Source organism: Humulus lupulus, chromosome 3 (assembly GCF_963169125.1).
Source record: "Humulus lupulus chromosome 3, drHumLupu1.1, whole genome shotgun sequence".
NCBI classification, from domain to species: domain Eukaryota; kingdom Viridiplantae; phylum Streptophyta; class Magnoliopsida; order Rosales; family Cannabaceae; genus Humulus; species Humulus lupulus.
Window position 1 is genome coordinate 7,465,384 of NC_084795.1, and position 20,556 is coordinate 7,485,939.

Genomic DNA, 20,556 nt, shown 5'->3' on the forward strand with positions numbered 1-20,556 from the left:
ATCTTGCCAATTTTTTGGAAATTCTGAATAATTTACAGTGCTGAAATCAGAGTTCAAATAGTTATTTGCATGTGTATCTGATTTTTTTATATACTTGAAAAACAGACTATTTGAACTTTAATTTCAGCACTGTAAATTATTTGAAATTTCTCGAAAAATAACATAAGGCCGAAAATAATTTACCCTTCTTACATTAAGAGCAAAAGTAATGGGCCAACAAAGAAGCTCCATATATAAATATATATATTATTATTTTACTTTTTTCAATTTTGCCATTTTCTCACAGGAAGAAAAGTTAAGAAAATGATTTTGGTAGAAAAGTCTACACCAAATGCCGGTTAGAAACGCGGTCGGGAATCATTTATGATAAAACGTGGACTAAATCCAAATGGTCATATTTACATACGTACGTGTCCCGGGAAGAACGAAAAATAATTGACCCCAATACAAACAAATGAACTCCACACGTTACGTTATAGAGTCTCTTAAGAAAGTTCAAACATTTTAGGCTGAGCGCACTCGTAGGGAACCTTCAAACTCCCACCATTACCTTTCCTTCCCTTCTCTCATTTTTCATAAGAACTTTCCTCTGAATCTAATACTCTTTCCCTTTCACAAACCACAAATTTTCAATATAACATATCGAATCTTCAATTTTCTTTTTTGGTATATATATTCTTCCAATTTAAGGGAATAATAATAATAATAATAATAATAATCAAACTGTATATATAGGCCCAACTGAAGCTGATCCCTTTCTATATATATTTTTATATATTAAAGATTGCTTCGGTAATGATTCTAAACGCCAGAGAAAGCTGCGCAGCCATGGACGGTGGTGTGCCGGAGAGGTTCATAAACGCCTCCACCGCTGCCTCCTCCTACCCTTTGTCGGCCATAGCTGATGCGTTTGAGGAATTATCGAAGCTTATTAACTCGGGCAAACTCAACGAGTCGCAACCGTACCAGCTCCGCTTGGATACCTTTTGTGAAGCTTGCTCTCTTATCTCGTTTCTCTTTGGTTGCCTTGGCCTCGCTTTCAAGTTTGCCGAGTGTGAATACGTCTCCAAGGTATTAAATTTCCTCTTCTTTCTTTTGTAAAATAAGTTAAATAAATGTGATTTGTTTGAGATATCAAACAAGTTTCATGATCATATATTATTCATGTATTAATTGGTACATTGTTAGTGTTGATATTTAACGCTTTAAAGCCTAATAATATATAATTAACGATATCTCATAATATATATTAAATTCAAATATGTGAGACTTAATATTAGATTGCATTAATAAAAACATGTCGCATTCTTATAGTATTTGATACTAATGGTATTCCAGTCTAATTCTCATTTTAAAAAGGGGGGCAACACTAACTTTATTATAAAAATGGCTTATGTTATTATTAATTTCTTTTACAAAGCTTGGTGGGGGAGCCATTGAATAGGTCAGCCACACTAGACATTAATTGTTGATAAAAAGTAAGACAAAAGAAACATTTTGTTCAGCTAAATATCACATATTCTTATAACGTTATCCACAGGGGAATTTGTATCGAAAGGTTGTTTATATAGATAATGCGTGTTTAATTAAAGTGATAAGTAGCACTAGAGGGTGATTAAGGCTTTACTATATTCCTGGTAGTTATTATAGTTTTTTTTCATGGCAATAATATACATACATTAATTGATAGATCTTATTTGAAGATGGGTAATTAAAGATTGTGTTAATGATTAATTATTTATTTCAGGTACATAATCTTGTTGAAGCATCGAAGAGATATGGCAGTTTACAAAACATGATAGACTCTGATGTGGCAAATGGGACAGTGAAAACATCAGGAAGCAATTCACGTAACTTACGACGTGTTAGGCAAGGTCTTGATCTCATCAGAGCTTTGTTTGACCAATTTTTGTCAAATGAGTATGATCTCTTCTCTGTCTTCCCATCCAATTTTGCTACAACTTATCTAAAACCTTAATTAGCTTATATTATTGGGACAACATTAATTAATTAGTGGCAATTATTTATAATACAGTTCTTCTGATATATATATATAATGTATTTATCTAAAAATTATCCACAGAGTAGTTTGATGAACACGTCATAATGAAAAGAAATAACTTTTAGTGTTCTGATTTTTTATAGTGGAGAAAAACTTATCATCATGATCGTAATAAATTAATAATTAAGATGCTTAAACAGTTCTTTTTTTTTTGTTCAAAAAGATAATATTTGACAAAATACTTTACTTTCTATATAATCACTTCTCTTTTCCTAATTTACCCCCTTAAACTTTATCTTTCTATTTCCCTCAATTTTCTCTCCTTCTTTATTTCTCTCATATATATCTCATTTAATATTATGCATATGTTTATATTTTGTCTTCATCATAAACTCTCTTTCTTCAATTTTTTTTGTCTTAATATTAAAGACATTTTTAAATTTCCATGTTTTTCAATAAATATTATCATATTTTTTATTTCCAATTCTAAAAATAATTAGTTGTTATATCTAAGGCTAAGATGTTAGTACACATTAAAAGCAAATTAAGGATGTGTTACATATCAAATTGTGGCCAATTGTTTTTTTTTTTTTTTTGAACTTATATTTTTGTGTTGTTTAACATTATAATAATTATTTAGTTGTGTATAAATGCAGTGATTACTATTTAAAGGGTGCAGCTTCAACAGCTTATGCTGAGGTTTGTGCACCATACCACTCATGGGCTATTAGGGCAGCAGTTGCTGCTGGAATGTATGCTCTCCCAACCAGAGAACAACTTTTGTTGAAGCTCAATGAGACAAGTAAGATTTCGAGATCGTGTTTCGCCCCTTAATTTAAAATTAATTTTTTTTTACTGCTTTTTGAAAACAAGTAGGGATCCTGTTTGACATTGTTTTCATAAAACACTTTTTAAAAACAAAGTTACGAAAAATAAGATATTTTGATAACAACAAAAAATTAGTTTTTATTGTCCATCTTTTCTTTCTTCCTCACATTATTTTTTTAATTATTATCTTACATCACTTACTTTCATATTACTTTATCACATTATTTATTACAAATTTTTAAAATATTTTTCTATTTGTAAATATATTTATTAATTTTTATTTAAGATTTTTTTTTAAAAGAAAGAAAATCTAAAAAACTATTTTAAGAAAAAATTAGCCAAACACCTATTATTTTTTTAAAACTATGAAAATTGTTTTTCTGTTCTCGTTTCTAAGAACACAACTTTAAAAACAAAAAACAGAAAACAATACCAAACAGGACCCAAATCATCATAATTCTTTCGTTAGCTTTTTATTCAGAATTTGTTTTTTAATGCATGCACCTTAATTTGAATGTAAATTCAACCTTTCTTTTTTCTAAAAAAGAAATTATATATTTGTTTTGCAGATCAATCAGCAGAGAAGAAGATGAGAAGGTATATTACAGCCTCAATTCCAGTAATTGAATACATTGATAAGCTCTACCTTTCAAGGAACATCAAGTTGGACTGGTGACTTCACTTGTAATTATTAAGAGGATTATACTGATCTTAGAAGAGGTGAAGTGGTAATAAAATAGCTTTGGTTGATCCAAGATGGCTCCTCTTTTGTTTTAATTCCCAGAGCATAGTGTGTACTACTTTCGAAAGAGAAAAAAAAACAAAAGGAAAAACAGGTTGGTCTCTTGTAGATCATGGAAGGTATCATCAACCAAAGAAAAAAGAAGGCACATTTAGAATGTTATTCTTTAGATTATTCTAATTATATTATCATGATCATGCTGATAGAATATTAGAGCATTTGAAAATATCCATTAATTGGAAGTGTAAGATTAAGTATAAACTAATTAATATCTCATATTATATGTAGCAATATTGTAAAATCTAGAAATATATATATTAAATGAATATATAACCCAATTTTCATTTTGAGTGGAGGCATTCATTTGCCTCATGAGCCATTTAATTCCAAAAAAGGCACAATGGGCCAAGTGAGTTATATTAAGAGATTTTTAAGTACAATACTAATTTTTGTTAAAAAATTACATTTTTATGATCAAATATTTTTTTTTAATTTTACAGTTTTAAGAAATTTTTTATATTTTACAGTTTTGTCTTTTTTCGTGTTATTTTTAAGTTGCTTTTAGTTTTTTTTTTTTTTTTGTTAATGTTTAATTGGGTCAGTGAGTTATTTTTTCTAAAAAACGTATTTTTGTAATTATGAAACTTTAAAAATCGTATTTTTGAAAAGAAAAAAAAATAAGAACTGGAAAAGAGAAAAAAAAAACAAAAAACTTTGAGAAAAAATCTTTTATATTAACTCAATGCGTAGCAAAAAAAAAAACAAACAATTACAACAAACTCATACCCAGCTATACCTAACGAGGATAGACCTATGATATACAAGTACAGAGTTACCTTTGTTATAAAATTATAGTAAACAAAAACTTAAAAATATATTATTTATAACCCAGAAATTTGCTTTAATAAACTTAATATCTGATTTTACAACCAAAATAACTTACTTAGTGCCGGTTGTCATTGCTTCTAGGAATCAATATCACCTGTCAAATTACCATGTCTCATAATGTGTCTAACCATTATAATACTGACACATCATTTAATTTTTCTTTTATTAAAAATTTGTTGACTCCTCTAGTAATATGAGGTGTAAAAATTAAATGATGTGTCAGTATTATATTAGTTTGACACATTATGAAACACGGTAATTTGACAGGGATCTTGATTCATTTACTAGAAGCCACGTAATGTAGCTTATGTAGCTTTTAGAATAAGAGCTTTTGGGAAAGTAAAAGCTCAAAGTGGGAAGCTTGGACAACCAAGCCCAATATTTGATTTAGGTGAGTGGGCAATGGTTATCTATTTGTTTTGGGAAAGATTATCGGATTTACCAATTTAGTTATTTAGGTAATACTTAGAAAATATGAACTAATATGATATAGATATGCTAGGTCACTATCATTGTACTTTTGTTATATATTTTCAAAATGTTTCATCACATTCAAATAATATATTGGAACACTCTGATTCCATATTTTTAGTGTTGCAATAATTTTGATAGTTAGCAAATTTTATAAAATGTTTGCAAAGATGCCAAAGTGTCTTGCATATTTTGAAAAATATAATATAATCCTATATTTTTTTCTAATTCACGTGACCACATTTCAAATTATCTTTTAGGTGAATGAGGAGTAGGCATGAGATTGTGCATTGCTCTAATTGCAAATTAAAATTGTGATCACCTATGACTCTATTTGTGGCGATACACTTAACGTTAGTTTCAAAAAAATAATATATAATAATATCAAAATCGAGATTCATAACTAAATATAATTAATAAATTCATAAAAATACTTAAGATTTAAAAAAAATACTAAAAAATATAGAATTTGAAAAAAAATATTACAAAAATACGGAGAGACATAATCGCAAATATGATTTTTTTAAACAAAGTTTACGAATTTGCTACAATACAATTTTTTTGTAATCAAAATTTAGAATTTTATAACTGAAGTTTACAAGTTTGTAACTATGTATTACAATTTTGTAAATAATATTTAGTTACTAAATACAAAATTATAACAGAAAGTTACAAACTATTATCCGTATTTTTGTAATTTTTGTAAAATTTCGTATTTTTCAATTTTTTTTTTAAATTTATAGTGCTAGGGTCATTTATCCAAATTTAAATAATAAAATATCCTAAAAGCTATTAACTGCTTATCTAGTATTAGTAAATGAATTATTACTTTCTTTTATTCATCAAAATGTATACATTTAAGTCACTATTTTTTAGCTTTCATACACTAACCACCTTGATCATATATACTTCAAAAGTTTAATACTGATTCCAACAAGAAAAACTTTAAGCTTCTCAAGTAAATCACTCATGCAACCAAAAATTTAAAATCTTACTTGCATAATGAATTCTAAAAATTTAAATAAATCTTTAGAGTGATTATTATTGCTTACTTATAGAAAAGCGAAAGACGAACAAATGTGGCAAATACTAAATAAGGGTAACGAACCACACAACTTTATCCTCTTCTTAAATTCTCATCTTTAGTTATTCCCATATGATAGAATAGAAGTGCTTTTATGTCAGTCAGTGATGGAGGTTGTCAATAATAACTTTCACTTCTAAAAATAATGCAACCATTTTGACTTTTGATTCCTTATCCTTCATTTATTTTGTCCTCATTTCACAAAATACTTATAGCTATAACTCTATTTTTTTTAATTTTTTTTCAAAAGGTGTGGGAAATAAATGCCATGTGACTGTGAGTAGATATAACTTTTTGCTTTCATTAATTGGGAACACTGGGAATCTTTCACAATAATTGGGCAGGGTGACCATTTGCGCACCACTACACTACTACTACTACATTCTCTGCTTTACACTGTGGGAATCAAGGATGGGCTGAAAAAAACGCAAGTAGGCCCACCAACGGCGCATTAATGTAGGTTGTGGGCTCCGACTCTTGAAAGTAAGGCCTCGAGTCTGGAAAAGCATCTGAGCTATTGGGCCCACCCACGACAGCTCCAACTAACAGGTTGGGATTAGGATTTGGACTCAGAAAATAACGAGACCCTGCTTTACAGCCTATATGGGCCGGATGGGCCTGTACGGAAGGCAACGAGCTTCCCCTGTGGTGGATTCTTTGTGGGTAACGTGGCCCATATCCAACCATGTAAGACATCCTCAAAGGATTATCTCCTAGGATGTAGTCCACCTGGGGCCAATAAAAAAAAAAAGTTATATACCCAATCAAAGCCATTAAATCCGTGGGCCATCATTAAGCAAAGACAAACTTTCGATTGGACAAAATCTAGCCGTTGGATTTGTCTTAATCTAGAACTAGTTTTGTGATTAAATGGAATGTTAACCTCGTGACCACAATGGGCCCAGTTCATTTATATCATAGAAAATTGTTCTCCTTAATATCTGGGTGGAGATTGGATTGGAAGAGCGTTACTCACCTGACGTTTGGCCAACTGTTTGAGTAGAGCAGGGGAAGCTGAGGTCTCGCCACATGGCACAATCTTATTGGAATGGCTCAGATAATTGGAGTAAGCCAGAAGTAAGAACGACAGTGAGGTCACATGCTGCATGTTGCTCCCTCCAGCCTTGAAGATCAAGCCACCTTTACGGGGAATTAAAAAAAATTAAAATAAATAATTACTCGAAATAGCATTGCTAACCGAATGAGTGGATCTAATTAGTCCATTTTCAGCAAAACACTATTACAACTTGAAAATTACACAAAAACACATGCTTGGTATACACTTTTTGAGAGACAAAGTTTGTCGTTTTTCCCATTAAGCCCAAGGATTTTGGTAACGGGAAATGAGCAATGTTATTCTGTTGGACTTATTGTAGTGTATTTTATAGCCTAGTGACAAACTTTATGGGAAATATTATTGTTTTGAAATACTAATCCAAAGCTTGTACTGTGATTTGTCTGTCTTTTTTAAAAATAATAATTAGTATCACACCAATTATTATTAATGATGTTAATAATTAGAAAATAAATAATGTATGTGGATGGATATATTATTACCTGGCGAATATTGGACTTGGGGATGAGAAATTCCAGGCAATAAAGAACAGATAAACTCGTCTGCGTTTTGTTTGAAAGATTCGAAGTAGCCGGCCCTCCCACTCAACACTTCCTGGCAAGATTTTTAAGAGAACCAAAACCCAAATAAGAAAAAAGACATTACTATTTTTGGTCTGACAGGTTGCATCATTTTCAAATGCCAAATCCAATAATAAATTCATTATTCGTGAACCAAAAAAAAAGAAAAAAAGATAACGTTTTCCTTTTACCAATTTTCAGCTAACATATAAATAGAATACAGTAAGTCTACGCAATGAAAAGTCTTGAATAGCCTTACACTAGAGAAAGTTAGTAATAAATACATGATAAGAGAAAAAAGAAGTTGAGATTTCCTGTTTCTGATAAACGAAAAAGAAAAGCTCATTATCTTAGGGGTCACAATCACTGTGAATAGTAGTTCTGAAAAAATAATGGCCGAGTATGGGACGAACCGAAATCCTCAGCCTTTCGGCACATGCCATGCATCAGTGAGCCTCTGATTCCTGGGCCCACAAGGCATAGACTTAGAGGCCACCCTCACCCTCACCTATCTCACTAGCTTTTTTCTTTTTTTAATTTAAAGACAACAGAGAAACCAAAATCATTATTATGCTAGAAGAATAATGTTAACTATGAAATATAATCAATAAGTTCCCAAACAATTAGAATGTATTGGATTTAAATACAAATAATTATGAGCCTTATGAATAGTAGTAGAACTATAGTCGTTGTACGTGTGTACAATGTCAAGTGGTTTAGTTTTACCAATGATTTATTTTTATTGTCTTAGTGTAATAATGACCTTTTTGACTAAAACAATGACTCAAATCAGCATGCATTTTCCTTCCAGATTGTACCATTGGGACCGAATTAATACTCACATGAAAGCCTAATTCGGAGGCATAATAATGAGCCATATTCGGACCATTCTTTCATTCATAGTTGTCTTTTTTGACTATTTTATCCACAATTATCTAAGTTTATTCATTAAAAACTTTATACTATTCCTTTACCCTTCACCCTGAAAACATTTTTTAGTCCAATCCTACAATGTACGGATATCTAACATTATTTAATCGTTCTTTAAGACCCTTTTTCAGAACTGTTTCGCTTCATATATACATAATACAAATCATGTGGACTGGGGTCCCATACAGGCAAGGTCCCACCACGATGACCCCACTACATAAAAGGAACAATACCAACCAATCACCACAAGCCATTGATTAACCAGGACCACGTGATTGGCAGATAGCTCACTATCTAGTATCTAAATAAGAAACGACATAAATCCAAAAAAATAAAAACAGAAAATGAATAAAATAACACTTCCCCACATTCTAAACAAACAAGAAATAGCCAAGAAAATCTAGAGAAGACAAAACCAAACACATATGACAATGTTTTTAGCTTAGACGACCCATATGCTAAAATGTACACAAACAATAATCATTATCCGGGGATTATTTAATTCAGGAATAAGGGTCAAAATTACCTTGGAAATGAGGACGTTAATCCCAGCATGCTTGTTGTCCCAACCAAACTCGTTTATTGTATCTCCAGCTCTCAACACCACCTCGTTCTTCACTATGTATTCTCTATATTGGCGCCTCCTTGATGCCTTGTGTAGCCATGCAGCTCCCCACAGCAACTCATCCTTTATGAAAATAAAATAAAAAGTCAAAGTAAGTACAATCAACGGTCAGGATATGTCAAAGTGTAAGTATTATTCATGATCCAACGGCTAGAATGAATAACTGAAAAAAGCTATATAGTTACCTGGTAACCATTCACATCGCAATAAAAAGGGCACACAGCAGAGTGCAGGCTACCACTGTACGCACCACGGTGTCTGTCAGCGAACTCGAACACCTACATGTATGTTAGACCGTTTTCACACAACGGTCAATTTATCGCGATATTTTTAGCAACATTACCGAGATAATCAATTTCTTTTTTTCCCTTTTCATACGACATTGCCCTATATGGGAACTAATATAACAGACTATTATTTATCGATAAATAAAAAAGAAGAGGGTGACAGCGATACAGCACTGTGACAGAAAATAAAAAAGTACGTACCCTAACGGCCCTATTGAGAAGCAATCTTGAGTAGGCCGGGTCACGTGATCTGAAGACAATGGAAGCAGCGGCCAATGCAGCTGCAGTCTCCCCCGCCACGTCAGACCCAGGGTGGGCCCTATCGATTTTATAGGCCGTTCGGAGAGTGTCCATGTCCTCGGGCCTCTCCCAGCAGTTGTGGTCCGAAAAAGCGTCGCCAACCTGCACGTAAACGACGTCAGGAATCGCCGTCGCCTTTAACAGATAGTCAGTCCCCCACTTAACGGCCTTAACGGCGTTTCTAAGCTCCGGTCCCATAGTCCTCCCGAAATCTATTATACTCCACGCGAGTAACGTCGTCGTAAACGCCATTGGGAAACCAAACTTCACATTGTCTCCAGCGTCGTAGTAACCTCCCGTTAAGTCCAACTGTTCCAAAAAAATAAAAAAAATCAACCGCATCAGTGTTTGGAAAGCAAGAAAATGCGAAGGAAAAATAAAAAACTATCAATTATTTTTGAGCTTACTCCAGCAGTGGCGCCGTCGTGCAAACCGGAGTCGTGGCGCCATCGGACGCGTTGGTCGGGCGGGAGTCGGCCGGAGCGTTGGCCTTCGAAGAAGAGGATGCATTTGCGGAGAGCGTCGTGGTAGTCGTGGCGGGAGCTGGTTGAAGAATGTGGAAGGAGTAGCAGTAGGAGAAGAATGACGCGAAACACAGGAACATTTCCCGGGGAATGTAGAAAGTTTCGCGCCATTTTTGCCGTTAGCGAGAGAGGAAACGAGTGAGTCAGGAGGGGGTGAGGTGTGTTGTGGTGGCCGAAGAAAGTAGTCGGGGTTTGGGACGATCTTTATACTGAAAAAGGGTCATTGGATTCCAGACTTTAAACGAATAGTATCACGCCACGTGGATAAATTTTACTGGAGAGAAGTTGGTAATCCAAAGCGGAAACATGCTTGACCGGGTCTATTGGGCCGAGACGAACATCAAATTGGGCCGGGCTGGGCCGCACCGTTTTTATTCGCTCTCGTTTTTATGATTGACGGTGGATAGTGAAGGTAGATGAGGTTTGATTTATTAGATATAGGAAAAAATAAATAAATAAAAAGAATTATGAAGGAATGGAATGGGTCACCGTCGGATTGAGACGGACACATGGAGGGCATGTGGTGTATTGGGCCCCACAAAATGAAGTAACAGGAAAAAGTGGAGAAAAAAACATATACACCCAAAGGAGGTAGAGATTTATTTTTTCATGGATACATAATAAATTTAAATGTTGTATTTATATTGGGAGCGGTGGCAATGATTCACAACAAGTTTGACTATTATTTCCAAAATATTTGCGTTCGTTTTCGAGTTTAAGGGACTGACTACCGAGGCATGTGATTTGGGTTTTGCAGTAATAATAATAATAATAATAATAATAATAATAATGGAGATAAAGGTTGTTAGGGCAGTACGTAAGAATTTATGGATAAAATGGGGCGTTGGAGTTAGATTGTGTGGTCCAATGTACCTAAAATTTAAGGGATAGTGATAAAAGAATAAAGATATCCTTTGGTTTGGGGTATGTAGCTCGTGAATAGGTAAAATTGATCTGGCTTTTTTCATTGGTGGGAATCAATCTAAAGGACTTTTTGTACAAAAAAAAAACTATGAGAAAATCTTTATGGCTTTTTTCACCCACTAAGTTGTTACTAACTTGTATGCATTTTGTTTTTATTATTTGCTTTTTAACTTCTAAGCTTTGATTTAGAAATTGCCCATTTCTCGGGGAAAGCCGTACTAGTGCACTAACTTATCTATATGTACTAAAAGTTTCATGTGATGTGATTCATCAAAACTTTGACTAAAGCCACCAATATGAATGTTTTGTGAATGTGTTCGCATTTTGGCTATATTATATTTAGTAATGGAGTAATGGAAGCTACATCTCTGTTTCTGGCTCTTCAATGGTTGAGTGATATTATCCAGAATGTGGTTAGAGAAGTTTATTACATTCTCCATATCAACAAAATTGAAGGTTAGATTGTGTGATATATTGCCTATTAATGTGTGAGAGATATATATTATACTCAATAGAGATGGTAGAACTAAAGATATAACTATATACAAAAGGTTATAATAGACAAGATAATAGATAAATAAACTTACCACTCAATAGATAAATAAGTTTACTACTCAATAACCAAAATACAAGTAAATGTAGAAAAAGGATAAAGAATAGAATTATAAGAACTATAACTCTAAAACAAAATATACAAATAAATATGTAAATAGAAAATGGAAGAAGAGAAGACAAAAGTAATAGTAGAGGAAATAAATAACAAGAACAATAAGCAAAACTATCTCACTCACACAAAGAAAGTAGAGAACATTGGGACTCACACAAAGAAAGTAGAGAACATTGGGGATCACCAACTTGAACAAGGTTTACAATTTTTATCCAAAAACTTATTTCTCTCTATCTCAAGCACTAAGGATTTCTCTAATTATTGGAAATAACTATATGGAATAATCAAGCATTTTGGTGTATTTCTAGCCAATTGCTCTAGTGGATAGAAATAGAGTTGTCTAACAAATGAGCATTAGACTCCTATTTACAGAGTTTCACATACTCTTTGAATTTCAAATTCCATCAACCCCATGGTTGTTACCAATGTTTAATTAGATATTTATGGAATTAAAATGAAGATTTTGGGAGTTACTTGAGATGTTAGAACCGCTCAAATTGGAAAAAACTAAAAAAAGAAATTGGTTGTCAGCACCCTTGGCCATGGCCAGGAGTATCAGTGGCCGCGACCCACTGACCTCTGTCCCCCAGGCCGTGGCCAAGAGTATCAGTGGTCGCAACCACTGACCTCTGTCCCCTAGGCTGCGGCAGGGATTATCAGTGGCCTCAGCCACAGCACCAATTTCAGCAACAAAATTTCAATTTTTCCAAAACGTCTCAAACCCTTTCCCGCATGATTTCGTAACCTCTATACACGTAATGAGAGTTAAAAATATGTCTCCAATAGCCATATTTCATAATGACTTTGTGAAATCCAAACTCAAATGTGTAATACACATTCTACACATTATTGGGTAATATTTTGGAGTTACAAATTTGTAACTGATTTTATAACTCCAAAATATGTCGCATTTTGGCACACACATGTGTCCAATTTTGTGACTCTCAATAATGTTACATGGTGTGAAAAATCACATTTGTGTGACAAATCACATTATGTCACATTATTTAATCTAACATTGTATTATTTGAAATAATATAACATTCTCACACTTAGATTAAATAATAACTTTTTGTCACACTTATTTAATCAATCAAAAATTATATTAAAATATAATATTCCCCCACTTGATTAAATAATTACTATCTATAGAAACCTTTGCAATTGTGCATAAAGTAAAATGTCTTTCGACTTGAATTTTACCTTAGTGTAATTATCACAACGTTTGTGGAAATTTTGGTTGCCGAAGCATTGAACCATCATTCCTTGATAACAAACCGGTGATAACACATACACCATTGGTTCAAAGCCGGGATTTAGTTAGAAACTCGTAGAGCTAGTTATGGATTTTATAAACTTAGCCTATAGTTTAGAAATATTAATTTTATCTTAAGGTTTGATTAATGAAGATAGTTTTAGGAATACTATTTATTATAACATAAGGTTTAGATAGAATAATTAAGAAAGTGACATTTGTCACATGTATGTTTATTAAATATTTAAGGTTTTAGATGAATAAAAATAATCATGGATAAGTTTAGGAAGTCTAGAACCTTCTCCCAGATGCTAGGATCTCGTACTACTCAGTCAAAGTAGTTTAAACAACTTTAAGTGTGATTAAAATGTGCAAAAACGTGGTTTAGTATATTAGTGTAAGCTGAAATATGGCAGCTATATGGGCTGATATATCACCTACGCTGTTACAGTAAAACACGTCGACTTTGTATGAATGAAACCACGGTCCCTCGAGATTATGGTGCAGGCGATATATCGCCTATAGAGGGAGATATATCGGCTCTAGGGACCATTTTTTAAATTCCGTGGAATCCGAAGCTAGAAGTTGTCCTCAACAACTTGGACTTTTGACTGAGTTCTGGGCATTTGTTGAGCGAAAAATGTTATTTTTAATCATTTATTTATTCATTGAAATGAGAGTTAGTTTCACTCCTTGAACTCTATAAATGGGACCTTGCACTCAGCCATTTTCATCATCTTTCAAACACTTTTCAAAGCCTTCAAGCTGCTATTTTCGGTCTAGAGAGAAACACTAGGGTTTTTAGGTTAAATCTTTCAAATCTAAAGCTTTTCTAAACACTTGGGAAGTAAGCTTTTGTGTGATTTCGGTGTTTGAGTTATAGATTAAAGCTCAGAGCTATCTAAGGTGTTCAATTTCTTTGAAACATAAAGTTTTTGGTAAGTCTTTATTCCGATAGTTTAGATCTTTTCTTCGTCTTCTTTTCTCCAGAGGACTTATGGTTTATTTATGTTTGGTTTTAGGAGTTTCCGATCCCACACTAGTCTTCAATATCCCAGTTTTGGTAAGGAAAATTAGGTAGTTTATGTAACGCCCTAAACTCCAGGGACCGTTACGGTGTGCTTTATAAACAGTGCTAAACTCGCTAATTAAGTCATTTGGCCAAAATCGTGTAACTAAGTATGATTAGCGGTTTAGGGATTAAATTTTTTGGTTAAGATATAACGTTTCATTAGAACATTTATTATATACATTGGGATCCCAAAAATATAATTTAATGGTCAATTACAATAAAATATTTACAACCAGCCGATTTAAGCGGCAAAATAGGGTTTAACCCTAGTTCCTCTTTCAACCCTCGGCAGTGGTGGTCGAGCAGCTGCATATGTACACATCGTCACCTAAGCTCTCCAACTCAAGGATGGTCCAGCTTTCTTTTGCCTTTACTTGCACCACATAGCACACGTGAGCCGAAGCCCAGCAAGAAAACTCAATATGCTCATGAATAGTAATAACATGTCATTAAATCATAAGGTACATGCCTAGCAAATATAGCCCTATTCAAGCAGGCAAATAAGTTCACGTAATGATGGGTATCCAGGATAAGGAATCATACCCTCCTAAGTGGATGACTATCAAGTCAATCCTAATCAGATAAGTGATTTAACACTGGTAGTTCCGGTAACCATGCTGGGCTTATAGCCCTAAATAGAAGAGTGACAGTTGTAAAAGTCACTAAGGTGGGTTTCGTTCCCTTTATAAATAAGTGATCCTTTCACTAGCTCAATCAAGATAGGTGTTCGATGAACTAGTCACCAATATAACCTGTCGGATGACCATAGAGTCACAACCATGGGATTCCGCTCCCTAGCCATGTGACAACAGTCACCTAGGCCTTCGGCCCTGGCTCTGAGTAACTAGTCCTAGACTAGTCAAGCGCTTAGAATTTTCATCGACCTTCGGATCGGTCCAGCATTAATGCTCCCAGAGTCATTCAATGCTGATATCGATTAGATCTAATCTTTTATCGGCCCTGCGTTCAAGACGCTTATGCTGTTTCCGGCTCTTAGGTCCGTAATACGCAACTAGTGCTGATCCTGACTAGTCAGTGCCATACACAAGTAAGCAATGCTACCAAACATATATCATATGTCAAATATCCGAATATAGGGCATTCAACATGCATACTTAACAATTGCTAGCATAACTAGGATCATGCATAAACACAGAGACTCAAGCTCTAAACAATCCCATATTCAATAATCATGGCATGCCCTAAGCCCTCAAGCCTTGCTCTCCTAGCTTGGATCCTCAAATTGGCTCTTAAAAATTTAAAGGAAGAAGGAGAGAAGAATAGGTACGGGAGAGAAAGAGATGAGGATGATTATGCTCTGTTTTTCTCTAACATTCTACAGTCCATGAGTTGATGTATATCTTAGGGGTGTAAAGACTATTTTGCCCCTAGGTCAAATAAAGGCTTCTAAAGACTCTCAAAGGTAAAATCGTCATTTCCCGCCTATTTTGTTAATTATAATTAACACCTCCAATTACTGTTATTCTCAATATTCTCAAACGTCAATAATTCATATCCCGTTACCCTCTAATTCCCAGCAACGTTCTAATCACCAAATTACCCCGAGACTCACTTCGAGCCCCGAACTTAATCCCGTTATGACTAGACCGAAAACTTGCACTCCATGATCGTCTCATGCCGAATGGCTCGAAAAAATCCACAAATAATGCAGTATTACTTATAATTCACCCACATGCATGAAAATACACAACCACGCCCTCAATGGGCCAAATTACCAAAATGCCCTTATAATTAAATGTGGACCCATATGCATGTATTTATCATCATATAATAATATAATTCACATAAACATACATATAATCATTTAATAACATGATAAATCGATTATGGCCACCTCGACCTCCTAATCAAGGTCCTAAACCTTATTAGGAAATTTTGGGCATTACAATTTAGTTTATGACCTAGTTTATGTTTTGTATGACCTAACATGTCTGGTACAATAAAGGGGTAAGTGAGTCACCTAAGGTGTCCAATGATGTATAACAAACTTATGTCCGGTAGGCTCAGTTGCCAAAATTTATGGCGGACCTAAGTTGATGTCCGGTGTATGACGAACTTATGTCCGGGGCTTAATTACCACCCATGTATAAGCACTTATCTTTTTATTATATCTCATTTGTTATGGGAAATTTCAGTTTGTATGCTTGATAAATGCTATAATTACAAAAAAAATGCTAGGTATATTAAAAATTTCAAAATAATACTACTTTTTGGCACTTTACGCAAAATGTCCTTACTATTTCCTCCTCACTTTTCACGTCTCATTTCTCTCTTCTCTCTTCCATCACTCTCTCTCTCTCTCTCTCTATCTCTCTTATTTCATTCTCTCTCACCTCACAACACCACCAACACCACCACCACACTAAATATTGTATTTCGAACGGATCTGGGCATGATTTTTGAGTTTTTTTTGCGATTTTTTTTCAGATCTGAAATTCTAAAATCTGCAGAAAATCGACCTTGCTCGATAGTGGTTCGATTGTGCTCGATGCCAGATCGATGGGACCTTCAAAATCATGATTTTTCATGAAAAAAATGACTTTGCTCAATGGTGGTTTGATGGTAGCTCGATAGTGGCTCGATGGTGCTTGATGCAATTCTTGCAAAAGACATAATTTTTCACTCGGGTGTCTGTTTGGGGTGATTTTCTTTTTTATTTTGGGTATTTTTTCAAGTTCTACACGTTTGACATGTTAATATGCACATTTGTGAAGTGTAACACTTGTAAAAAATACAAAAGTGCAAGCATACCTCATGTTTAAGACATTTTTTGGTATATTTTTCAGTTTTAAACTTCCCAAATGTGCATATGAGAATGTTAAACGTGTAGATCTTGAAAAAATACCAAAAAAAAAATCACCCCAAACGGACACCCGAGTGAAAAATTATGTATCTTGCAAGAATCACATTAAGCATCATCGAGCCATAATCGAACAACCATCGAGCAAAGTCATTTTTTATGAACAATCTCGATTTTGATGGCCTCATCAAGCTAGCATCGAGCACTATCGAGCAACCATTCGCTAGGGCCTTCAAGATCGAGATTTTCATGAAAAAATGATTTTGCTCGATAGTGGTTTGATTATGGCTCGATGGTGCTCGATGTGAATCTTGCAATAGACATAATTTTTCACTCGGGTGTCCGTTTGTGGTGATTTTTTTTTATTTTGAGTATGTTTTCAAGAACTACACGTTTAACATGCTCATATGCACATTTGGGAAGTTTAAACTTAAAAATATACCAAAATATGTCTTAAACATGAGGTATGTTTGCACTTTTGTATTTTTTTACAAGTGTTACACTTCACAAATGTGAATATGAACATGTCAAACATGTAGATCTTGAAAAAAATACCCAAAATAAAAAAAAAAAATCCCAAACAGACACTCGAGTGAAAAATTATGTCCCTTACAAGAATTGCATCGAACACCATCGAGCCACTATCGAGCTACCATCGAGCAAAGTCATTTTTTCATGAAAAATCATGATTTTGAAGGTCCCATCGAGCTGGCATCGAGCACCATCGAGCCACCATCGAGCAAGGCTGATTTTCTGCAGATTTCAGAGTTTCAGATCTGAAAAAAAATCGCAAAAAAATCCTAAAATTCATGTCCAAATCTGTTCGAAATATAATATTTAGTGTGGTGGTGGTGTTTGTGAGGTGAGAGAGAGTGAAATAAGAGAGAGAGAGAGAGGGGCGAGGGGAGGGGGGGGGGGGGAAGAGAGAAGAGAGAAATGAGAAGTGAAAAGTGAGGAGGAAATGGTAAAGGCATTTTGGGTAATGTGCAAAAAAGTAGCATTATTTTGAAATTTTTAATATGCCTAGCATTTTTTTGTAATTATAGCCTTTATCAAGCATATAAATGGAAATTTCCCTTTTGTTGACGCGGTTCTTCGGCAACAGATAATTATATAAATAAGGAGAGCGATTAGTGCTAAGCGATAAACCGTAATAGATGAATGATCTCAAGGGAAGATTATAACTCGAATACTTTCTTTAGGCGGTTCAAAGGTTAAAATCCTTCTAGTCCACTAGCCAATATTATTGATATATCTCTGATATTCCTTACAAGGTATTTCTTTACAATTTCGGAACCAACCCTTTGCAACTCCCATGGTCTCCATATTTATAGGGAGAGGACACCTGGGTGTTGGCAAAGGAGGTCATCCCGTGACCTTCTTACCCATCATGTCACTTCTGCGACATTCATGATTAATTCTTAAAACCTGACAATGAAGTGTGGTCTAATCAATAGGTAAGGGGGATAATGGGCCGCATGGCCGAAACCAGTCGTGGGGTGTCTGAACACGCACGTTTATGCTGCATGTCCGAGAATTCAAGAATGGAGTAGACACGTGATGTCTGATATATGCACGTTTACATTGCGTGGTTGACTTTATAAGGGGTCAGAGGTGTCAACTCAAGCTCGTACCCTGAGCTTGATGTAGTCCCAGCTCGTGGTGTCCATGTTGCTGATCTGATGCCTTAGTAATCTCACTAAACCTTTGGCTATCTCGAGCTAGAGAGGTAGAGACATGTAACAGCAGCTCCAGGTAGGTGGCTTCCATGCGGCTGATAGAATTATGCCATTTTCCAGTTCGCTAATAACCCCTGGATATTTAGGGCGTACACCTTTGTTATTATGACCTATAGTTATAATTATGACTTATGACCTAAGATTTATGACTATGAACTATGATTTAGATTATGATTATGACTTAGGCTATGATGTTACCTAGGGCTTTATGATGTTGTATGATTAGTATAAAGAAGTTTTGTAGTGACTCTTGTGAAATTTATGATATGCTTGATTATATGACTGACTTTTGTTTGTATTTTCCTTACTGGGCTTAGAAGCTCACCCCTTATGATGTTGTTGTTTCAGACAATTAAAGATAGAAAAACCAGTGGTGAGTGAGACCTATGAGCTTCGTGATGTATTCGTGGGGACCATATAGTCGAGGAAGATCAAGCGAGCCTATTTATTTTTATTAAAGAATGTTTTCTTTTAAAGTTTTATTTAATGTTGCTTATTTTAATATGTTAAAGACAATCATTTTATATTTGTAAAACCATGGATCCATATACATATTTTTTAGTTTTCATTCAATAAAATAGCAATGTGTATGATTATGATTCAACGTTGTGTTCCCAATAATTTAGAAGAAATTAGGGCGTTACAGAAATCATCTGCCTCGACACACCTCGATGCCTCCTCGACATGTCTCGACACACCTCGGTGCAACTCAATGCAATTCATAGAAAGTGCATAACTTTTCACTTGAGGGTCTGTTTGAGGTCTTTTTTTTTTTTTTTGAATTTGGGTATTTTTTATGTGATCTACACATCTGAGATGTGGACATACACATTTGAGAAGTTTAAAGCTTAAAAACATACCCAACTTTGAAAATATAGGGGTATTGTTTTGAAGTTTGGGGTGTGTTCAAGCTTTCAACTTACCGAATGTGTGTATACACATCTTAGATGTGTATATATCAAAAAATACCCAAATAAAAAATATCACCTAAAACGAGCACCCGAGTGAAATGTTATGCACATTCTATGAATTGCATCAAGGTGTGTCGAGGCATGTTGAGGCAGATGATTTTTTTCTCATGAAATCATGATTTTTATGATATACCTCGATGTGCCTCGATGCCCAGAATGACGGGCCCTTAAAAATCATGAAAAAACCATCTGCCTCGATGCCACCTAGACATGTCTCGACACATTTTGATGCAACTCGATGAAATTCATAAAAATTGCATAACTTTTCACTTGGGTGTCCGTTTTATGTGATTTTTTTGTTTTGAATTTGGGTATTTTTTTTAGATCTACACATCTAAGATGTGTACACACACATTAGGGAAGTTGAAAGCTTGAAAACACCCCAAAGCTCAAAACAATACCCCTATATTTTCAAAGTTGGGTATATTCTCAAGCTTTAAACTTCTCAAATGTGTATTTATACATCTCATACGCGTAGATCACAAAAAAAATACCCTAATTAAAAAAAATGACATCAAACGGACACCCGAGTGAAAAGTTATGCATTTTCTATGAATTACATCGAGGTGTGTCGAGGCAGATGGTTTTTTTTTTATGAAAATCATGATTTTAAAGAGCCCATCGAGGTGTATTGAGGTATATCAAGTTTTCTACAAATTTTACGTTTCAAATCTAAAAAATTGTGATAAAAATTGCAACAAACAAAAAAAAACCAAAAAACATGCACAAATCTATTCAAATTGTATAAATTTGTGTCTTAATTGAACTTTTAGTGGGTTTAAGTTTTATAT

General features: G+C 34.2%; 2 protein-coding genes across 3 annotated transcripts; one reads left to right on the forward strand and one right to left on the reverse strand.

Moving 5' to 3' along the window:
* Window positions 1–501: 501 nt before the first annotated feature.
* On the forward strand, window positions 502–3,922 carry LOC133821966 (ACD11 homolog protein). Of its 2 annotated transcripts, none has more exons than XM_062254153.1 (4): window positions 502–1,071; window positions 1,748–1,869; window positions 2,659–2,804; window positions 3,400–3,922. In XM_062254153.1, the coding sequence occupies exons 1-4, from the start codon at window positions 796–798 to the stop codon at window positions 3,504–3,506; spliced, it is 651 nt and encodes a 216-aa protein (XP_062110137.1). In that variant the 5' UTR covers window positions 502–795; the 3' UTR covers window positions 3,507–3,922. The 2 variants fall into 2 exon arrangements, with proteins under 2 accessions (XP_062110137.1, XP_062110136.1); XM_062254152.1 differs by having other exon boundaries at window positions 506–1,071; window positions 1,748–1,920.
* Window positions 3,923–6,296: 2,374 nt separating this feature from the next.
* LOC133821968 (endoglucanase 8-like) lies at window positions 6,297–10,508 on the reverse strand. The gene is made up of 7 exons (XM_062254154.1): window positions 10,200–10,508; window positions 9,694–10,101; window positions 9,391–9,483; window positions 9,107–9,268; window positions 7,573–7,684; window positions 6,992–7,155; window positions 6,297–6,744 (listed from the first exon to the last, which is right to left on the reverse strand). The coding sequence occupies exons 1-7, from the start codon at window positions 10,425–10,427 to the stop codon at window positions 6,421–6,423; spliced, it is 1,491 nt and encodes a 496-aa protein (XP_062110138.1). The 5' UTR covers window positions 10,428–10,508; the 3' UTR covers window positions 6,297–6,420.
* Window positions 10,509–20,556: the final 10,048 nt, after the last annotated feature.

Coding starts and splice junctions, on each gene's coding strand:
- LOC133821968 (XM_062254154.1), bottom strand. CDS start 10,427: ATGGCGCGAAACTTTCTACATTCCCCGGGAAATGTTCCTGTGTTTCGC. Junction 9,484..9,693: donor TTCTCAATAGGGCCGTTAGG/GTACGTACTTTT, acceptor ACATACATGTAG/GTGTTCGAGTTCGCTGACAG. Junction 6,745..6,991: donor AACAGTTGGCCAAACGTCAG/GTGAGTAACGCT, acceptor TATTGGCCCCAG/GTGGACTACATCCTAGGAGA.
- LOC133821966 (XM_062254152.1), top strand. CDS start 796: ATGATTCTAAACGCCAGAGAAAGCTGCGCAGCCATGGACGGTGGTGTG. Junction 1,072..1,747: donor AGTGTGAATACGTCTCCAAG/GTATTAAATTTC, acceptor TATTTATTTCAG/GTACATAATCTTGTTGAAGC. Junction 2,805..3,399: donor GTTGAAGCTCAATGAGACAA/GTAAGATTTCGA, acceptor TTTGTTTTGCAG/ATCAATCAGCAGAGAAGAAG.